Genomic DNA, 8,852 nt, shown 5'->3' with positions numbered 1-8,852 from the left:
GCAATACAAGTGCAGAATCATGCATTTTCAGCCCCATGGCCTTTTCAATGGGAATTCTTGAAAACAGACGTAGACTCACACAAGCGTTCCCATTATCCCATTATAAAACCTCACACTGTTACCTCAAAAGAAGCTTGTGCACTTTTTTTATCGATCTTCATGAACCCATTGAGAAAAATTAGATTCTTCAGCATTGTCGCTCTTCAGGAATTGCTCCAGAAAACACTCAGGAGTGAATGGGGCCTAATGGAACAGGTAGTGTTGGAAATTGTCATTTATGATGCAGTTCACTTTGACATTTGAAGTCATAGAAGGTTTCTGTGCCACTGAACTATTGATCTCATTCTCAGAGGTCACTTCTCTCACTTCATTCATCTCATTCCAAATGATTGTTTGTTGTGGGTGGCTGCACATTCCACCATTGCTCTCTGCCCTTACAATGAATATGGGTTCTGACCCCATTTTCCTGATTGTGTACTGGATTCAGTTGGCATGGCTGCACTTCCGCAACAAAGTGTTAAAGGCTTATGAAGCATCCGGTCATGTCATCTGAAGAGAAAACCATGTCATATGTTCATGTAGCATCCAGTCATGTCAACTGAAGAGAAAACCATGTCATATCTTCATGTAGCATTCAATCATGTCAACTAATGAGAAAACCATGTCATATCTTCATGTAGCATCCAGTCATGTCACCTGAAGAGAAAACCATGTCATATCTTCATGTAGCATTCAATCATGTCAACTAATGAGAAAACCATGTCATATCTTCATGTAGCATCCAGTCATGCCACCTGAAGAGAAATTCATGTCATATCTTCATGTAGCATCCAGTCATGTAACCTGAAGAGAAAACTGTGTCAAATGTTCATGTAACATCCGTCATGTCACCAGTAGAGAAAACAATTTCAAATGTTCAGCTAGCAGCCTGTAATGTCACCTGAAGAAAAAAATGTCACATGTTAATGTAGCATCCATCATGTCATCTGAAAAGGAAACCGTGTCAAATGTCCTTGTAGCATCCAGTCATGTCACCTGAAGAGAAAATCATCTTAATTAGAGTCCAGCTGGATTCACAAGGCCAAAGTATTGCCTTAGCAGACAGTGATAACGTCACATCTCTAGTGCCTGTCTACTGATCTATTTAGTGACAGTACAAGACTCACTATTGTGACCAGGTATATATTAAACTAAATACATGATAGAACAAACCAATGTAAATGTCTGTTAAAGGAGAACTATGGGGTCAGTGTTTTTCCCCATAGTTCTCCTTAGGGTAACGGGAGGACACAAACTAGCGTCCTCCCGTTACCCTAAGCTCAGTATACCGCGAGCTTCAGCTCGCGGTATACTGAGACGCCGCAGCCGGAGCGGATCCCGGCGTAGATGACGGGATCCGCCCAGCTGCGTGAGTGACAGCTGGCTCTGCCTATCTAGAGGCAGAGCAAGCTGTACCCGCCCCCTCCCCCGTCCGTTCCGCCAACCAGCGCTGGCAGATCGGAGCAGGGAGAGGGGAATCCAGCCCCTCCCCCTGTCACGGCAGAGAGCTGTGACAGGATCTAGAGGTGAGCGAACCTGGTATGTGTTCGCTCACCTCCCAATCTACTGAGCCGACCTGTGACAGTCTCATTGTCACAGGTCGTCTAGAACTATGAGGTGAGTGGAAATCACTCATCTCATAGTTCTCCTTTAATGACTCAGGATGGTCATTGTTCATTTTACCGTAACATGAAAAAGTAAATCTGCCTTTTGGATATAGATGTATTACTGTCACAGTAATTATTACACATGATCTGACAAGCATAATAAAAGTTTACTGCTATTTCTTTGACAGGGGGACCCTATTCCAGAAGAAATGTATGAGAAAATTGCAGCAGGATCTGTCAAGTCCATAAACGATATACGAAGACTGCTGCAAATAGATTCCGTAGGTAAATCTCTACACAACTGTCTTTTTTTTTATCTGATCATTTTGAAGATGGTGATGTACAGATAAAGTTTTGGCCTGATGATTACAATCTTTACATTCAGGTGTAACAAACTAAATCATTACTCAGTGAGTCAGCTTGCTGGAAATGTTCTGTTTAGAATTCTGTGTGTGCAACGATTTTATGCTTAAAGGCAAATCGACTGTTGATGAACCCCCCCCCCCCACAGTGGTCAAAAGCTTTAATCAACAAAATGCCATATTTTTTCAACATTATATTATGTCATTTCAGTATAACCTTCCCTTCTCTTTACTATTCTATATGTATTTTATGTGTCACACATTAATTTTGTGACTCCAAATTATATGATGTTGCTGCTGGGATGCAGTAATATCCAGTGCATTTATATATAGATAGATACTTCACCGCAGCCTAGAGGTTTGAGTTTTGTACACGGGGCTGACCCTTGTGTGCAGGGAGTCCAGCCAGAAGCAAAGTGTTTGGTGTATATCAGAGTTTGCTATGCTGCACTGCGACCTCCCTCTCTGCTATTGTCTATGTACGTACGTCAGACCCCTACACTCGGCTATCTGTGTCTGGACACAACTTCCCCTCTTTGTCTGCTGTACAAGTCTCCATCTCTGGCTTGTGCTTGAAAAGAATTCCTTGCGCCCCCCCTTTCCACTACCCGCCCTCTCGCTTGCAGACTTCATCCAGCTGCAGCAGCTGTGTGTGCTATTAATACTTACAGGGTACATACAGAAGTGCTAAACCATGGCCATGCCAATGGGAATCTGGCATTAAAATATTAGGGATGCAGCAGGGGAGGATTCTACAATTAGTTGCCCTTTTCTGGTTTAAAAACGGTATGCCTTTCCCACGATGTGCGTGTACATGTGAGTATGTGTGTGTGTGTGTGTGGAATATATATAGATATATATCTATCTATATAGATATAGATATATATCTATATATAGATATATATCTATATATATATTATGAATCTGAGTAATTTCAGGTTTGAAACTGGCAGACGTGCGGTTTGTTTTTAACCCTCCCTGTTAATTATGTTGAAACAATTGACGAAAGGCTTTGTTGATATCTGTACTATGCACGCTTCCCTGGTATGAAATTATCTTCCTGCAAACCAATGAGCGGTCTCTTAATTATCTTCTTTCTTTATAAACAAATTATTATTTTTACATTTTGGATGGGAGTGAACAATACTGTAAAAGCGCATGCTTCAACAGAAACAAATTCATGCGTTATCCTGTTTAAAATGATCTTAAAGTGAAGGTCTGCCGGTAGAAGTAACAATTATCACATAAAATATTCCCTATTTTAAAACACATGACAGGTTTACTTTAAGGGTCATTCCCTAAGATACATACACGTCACTAACATGTATTGTGACGTGTAAGTATCTTAGGGAATGACCCTTAAAATAAACCTGTCATGAAAACAATACAGAGGCTGATCTCCTATTGATAATCTTGACTGGCTATCAGGCTTTTAAGCAAGGGTCAGCAATGGCAACCTCTATCAGGTTTTGTTTAAAGGGATTTTTTTTTTTTAACTTGTAGATATATGCAATTGTCTCTCAAACCTCTTAAACAGCCTTCTACAACCTTTTTTTACTATAGTGGGACCTTCAACTAAAAATTAGCTCACAGCACATTAGCATTATCAGTATGTTGTAGATCTTTACATTGGTGGTAAGTGGAGATGGAACCATTTGCTTTGGTGCTTAGTGTAGAATGAACCCTTTAGATTGGTGTTTAGAGGAGAAGGAACTATTTACATAGGTTTTCTGTGAAAACATGTCCCTTACCTGGATGGTCGGTATAGTGCCTCCTTATGTTGATGGTCAGTGAGAAGAATGCACCTTACACTGGTAGTCAGTGTAGTGCCCCCTTACATTGATGGTCAGTATGGACCACGGAACCCTGGTTGAGAAAGACTGCCCTTGAACTTTTTAAGATGACAGTCCCATTTAGTACAGGATGCAGGTATTTTTTCTATCAGTAAGACCCACCCTCCCATGTACCAATGTATAGGGCAATAAAGTTTATACTTGTCAATATTAATTTGCAAATGAACATAAAATCCTAAATATATATATATATATATATTAGGCATTTTTTTCAGTTGGGGGTCAGAGCCCCAAAACTACCTGTTCTTTATAATGAACACTTACTCCCTGTTGCTGTATTTCTGAACATACAGTATTATTAGTTGTATAATATATGAAATCCAAGCATGTAAAAACAGCATAACAAGACATCATACAAAAGAATTCTTGCATTGATTGTTACAAACTGAAAACTCACCCATAGGTTTAAAATTTCACCCCAGCTTGTGAGCTAAGCAGATGAATGCTTGGCTATTTTACAGTTTCCATAGTAGATATGAGAGTAGAATCAAAATTAGGGAGATAAAATGGCCTTTCTACAGGGCCCAGTCACACCTGTTCCGTTGTGTTGCGATCCGTTTTTCAATAGATGCTAACAGAAGGGCACCAAAAAATGAATGGGTGTGAATAGGACTAGTACACACCGCTCCGTTGCATTATGTTACGCTGTGCTGAAAAAAAAAGTAGAACATGCATTACATTTTTCAGCGCAGCTTAAAGGAGATCTATGGGGTTAAGGCTTTTCCCCATAGTTCTCCTTAGGGTAACGGGAGGACACAAACTAGCGTCCTCCCATCACCCTAAGCTCAGTATACCGCGAGCTGCAGCTCACGGTATACTGAGACACCACAGTAGACCATGAGCTACTGCTTGCGGTATACGCCGCAGCTGAAGCGGATCCCGACAATTATGCCGGGATCCGCCCAGCTGCTTGAGTGACAGCTGGCTCTGCCTATCTAGAGGCAGAGCCAGCTGTACCCGCCCCCTCCCCCGTCCGATCCACCAGTTAGCGAATTTGGTCTGAATGCAAACAGTTCATTCAATACAGTCAATGAGCTATAAATGTTGCTGTCAGCAGTGTGCTAAAATCAACTAATTGTAGTTATGTTTTCATTATCATATGAGAAAGAAAGAAATAACTAATGACAAGCAACTTTATCAAAGCTGAAAGGCACTTTATTTTTTAATAACATTTTTTAAAATTTACCTTTTCAAATTCTATTTTGACCTAAATTATTTTGGACTTGCATTCGAGAGTAATCTCTTATAAGAAGCAGCTCAAACGCTCCCTTAAACCTAACCAAATGCGCTCGACATGGACTTTCAACTCGTTTACGAAGTAGGTGGAGGCTTTGGGTGCTTACAGTGATCTTTAGAAACTGCAGTTTGTTGTTAGAATGTCTGCTAGAAGCCTCATTCATTTCTAGAAATGGTCATTTCATGATTTGTGACATACACAATGCAGTGTCATTAATAAGCCTGGGGACAGTCAGACCCCAGCTTCTCCTGGCCTATTCACTGTTTGTCCTTGGTGTGTTCTCATACAGACAGGGTGTGGTGAATGACTGTTTTGGAAACACAACTTGCTGAGGGTTACCATAAAATCTAAATAATAGCTATTGTCTTCTTTTATTCCTTTCCCAGAATAAAATATATTTTTCATTTCAAAGCACTTGATTCATAAATATTAACACTAAACTATGTTGCCTTTGTAATGTTCATATACATGTTACTGTCCATTTTATTATGCAGTATAATGGCATTTATCAGCCATCTCACTAGAGTAGTGCTCGAGGCCAGTAAGCAATAGCCAGGTGTGATGATATACAAACCGCTGTTATCTCTTTTATAAAAATCCTATCTTGTAATATGCTTAATAGAAAATAATTAACCTGATGTTCAAACAATAAAATGCTTTACCTACAGCTTAAAACTTCACCTGATGCCTTCTGGTGCCTGAAAGTACCTATGTTTATCTTCAAATCACTCCCTTTGTGTCTGTGGAGGACTCTGGAAATCCTGTCTAATTAGAAGAAACCTATACTAGGGAAATATATATATATATATGTGTGTGTGTGTGTGTGTGTGTGTGTGTAACAACACTTTGTAGAAAGGTGTTCACCGATTGTGATGTACCACACCCTCATATCAAGAATATACCACAAATAACAATTATAGGGCTTTTTAGGTGCACACAATCAAACAAATTACATCTCACAAATTAGTAAATATATAAAATATTTTACCTTTTTTTAAATTCTGTTCATTAAAAACAAATGTATCACAACATGTAAATACTACAGTTAAAATAACAAAACCAGTGAATGCCCACTATGAGTAGTAACATGCCTCTGGGAAGACGCCAATTAGTTATTTACAGCCATAAACGCTTATGATAATTTTAAAAACGGTATGCATAAAGATGGCTTCATTAAATATGAGGATAGTGCTTTCAGGATGGCGTCCTCCAAATTACTCAACACGTTTCACCCCACATAGATAAGGGACTTCTTCAGGAGTTGGGCAGTTCGCTCAGAAGTTAGACACTGCATATATCACCTCCAACACTCCGCTTGGGGCAACGGACCTGTTCCCCCCACACCAACCTTGCCTGGCTTGCATCTGCAGTATATATCAATGAGATCATTGGAGGCTGAGGTTTCTTAACTGTGGCTCCTGGAGGTCTCTGGGCCTTTGTGTCTCTTCTTGGCCCACCAAAAAGCGCAGATAACCTGCACAGGTCTGTTGCCCCAAGCGGAGTGTTGGAGGTGTATAACCAGGGCCGTCTTTAACGCAGGGCAAAGGGGGCACTTGCCCCGGGCCCTGTCATGGTTGTGGGGCCCAAAGCAGCTGCCCCTTGAGCCCGCTGCCCGCCGCGGTCGTACCGTAGAATCAGCACAGGAAAAAAAACCCCTTCATGCACGTGGGCAGGAAGGTACCAAAATATCACATTAGATGGGGGGGTTGGGACGTACCAACTGTTCTGTACGGAACAGTTGGTACGTCCCAAACCCCCCATCCAATGTAATAGGGACTCGACGGTGAGGTAGGGAGCCTTTGCAGAGGACAGCACTTCAGTGTCGGGCCCCTATTATTATTTGCAGCGGTCAGCAGCTGTTTTCTGCAAAGGCTTCCCTCGCCCTCACCCCAGCGTCAGACCCCTATTCAGCCTTTAGCACCACCTGCTTGCTGCTACTGTGCTGATTCTGCTCCAGCAAGCAGCTGGTGCCCAAGGCTGAATAATAGGGGCTCGACGTAGTTAGACCCTACAGAACCCTGGTGCTGGTGAGACCCTACAGGGGCCTGGTTTAACCAGGCCTCTGTGGGGTCTAACCAGGGCTCTGTAGGGTCTCACCAGGGCTCTGCGGGGTCTAACCAGGCTGGTGAGACCCTACAGAACCCTGGTGCTAGTTAGACCCTACAGAACCCTGGTGCTAGTTAGACCCTACAGAACCCTGGTGCTAGTTAGACCCTACAGAACCCTGGTGCTAGTTAGACCCTACAGAACCCTGGTGCTAGTTAGACCCTACAGAACCCTGGTGCTAGTTAGACCCTACAGAACCCTGGTGCTAGTTAGACCCTACAGAACCCTGGTGCTAGTTAGACCCTACAGAACCCTGGTGCTGGTGAGACCCTACAGAGCCCTGGTGAGACCCCACAGAGCCCTAGTTTAACCAGGGCTCTGTGGGGTTCACCAGGGCTTTGAGGGGTCTCACCAGGCCGGTGAGACCCCACATAGCCCTGATGAGACCCTACAGAAACCTGGTGCTGGTGAGACCCTACAGAGCCCTGGTTTAACCAGGGCTCTGTAGGGTCTAACCAGGGCTCTGTAGGGTCTCGCCAGCCCTAGTTAAACCCCACAAAGCCCTGTTGGGACCATACAAAGCCCTGGGCCAAACCAGGGCTCTTTGGGATCTCACCAAGGCTCTTTGGGATCTCACCAGGGCTCTGTGGGATCCCACCAGGGCTCTGTGGGGTCTAACCAAGCTGGTTAGACCCTACAGAGCCCTGGTGAGACCCTAGAGAGCCCTGGTTTAACCAGGGCTCTGTGGGGTTTTACCAGGCTCTGTGGTGTCTAACCAGTCCCCACAGAGCCCTGGTGAGACCCCACAGAGCTTTGTATGGTCTTACCAGGGCTCTGTGGGGTTTCACCAGGACTGGTGAGACCCCACAGAGCCCTAGTTTAACGAGGGCTCTTTGGGGGTCTCATCAGGGCTCTGAGGGGGTCTAACCAGGCTGGTGAGACCCCACAGAGCCCTGGTGAGACCCCACAGAACCCTGGTGCTGGTGAGACCCTACAGAGCCCTGGTTTAACCAGGCCTCTGTGGGGTCTAACCAGGGCTCTGTAGGGTCTCGCCAGCCCTAGTTAAACCCCACAGAGCCCTGTTGGGACCCTACAAAGCCCTGGTGAGACCCTATAGAGCCCTGGTTTAACCAGGGCTCTTTGGGATCTCACCAGGGCTCTTTGGGATCTCACCAGGGCTCTGTGTGGTCTAACCAAGCTGGTTAGACCCTACAGAGCCCTGGTGAGACCCTAGAGAGCCCTGGTTTAACCAGGGCTCTGTGGGGTTTTACCAGGCTCTGTGGTGTCTAACCAGTCCCCACAGAGCCCTGGTGAGACCCCACAGAGCCCTGGTTATACCAGGGCTTTTTATGGTCTTACCAGGGCTCTTTTGGGTTTCACCAGGACTGGTGAGACCCCACAGAGGCCTGGTGAGACCCCACAGAGCCCTGGTGAGACCCCACAGAGGCCTGGTGAGACCCCACAGAGCCCTGGTGAGACCCCACAGAGCCCTAGTTTAACGAGGGCTCTTTGGGGGTCTCACCAGGTCTCTGAGGGGTCTCACCAGGCTGGCCAGACCCCACAGAGCCCTGGTGAGACCCCACAGAGCTTTGTATGGTCTTACCAGGGCTCTGTCGGGTTTCACCACGACTGGTGAGACCCCACAGAGCCCTAGTTTAACGAGGGCTCTTTGGGGGTCTCATCAGGGCTCTGAGGGGGTCTAACCAGG

General features: G+C 44.6%; 1 protein-coding gene across 1 annotated transcript in view; it reads left to right on the top strand.

Annotated features, from left to right (window-relative positions):
* Positions 1-8,852, top strand: part of PDGFB (platelet derived growth factor subunit B) — a 26,759-nt gene that overhangs the window by 5,036 nt on the left and 12,871 nt on the right. The window contains exon 2 of the mRNA XM_018570264.1: positions 1,835-1,931. Coding sequence (XP_018425766.1) covers positions 1,835-1,931 — 97 coding nt within the window. The remainder of the gene's footprint in view (positions 1-1,834; positions 1,932-8,852) is intronic.

Source organism: Nanorana parkeri, unplaced genomic scaffold, assembly GCF_000935625.1.
Source record: "Nanorana parkeri isolate BGI_ZX_2015 unplaced genomic scaffold, ASM93562v1 scaffold1490, whole genome shotgun sequence".
NCBI classification, from domain to species: Eukaryota; Metazoa; Chordata; class Amphibia; order Anura; family Dicroglossidae; genus Nanorana; species Nanorana parkeri.
This window is presented reverse-complemented; position numbering and strand designations above follow the sequence as displayed.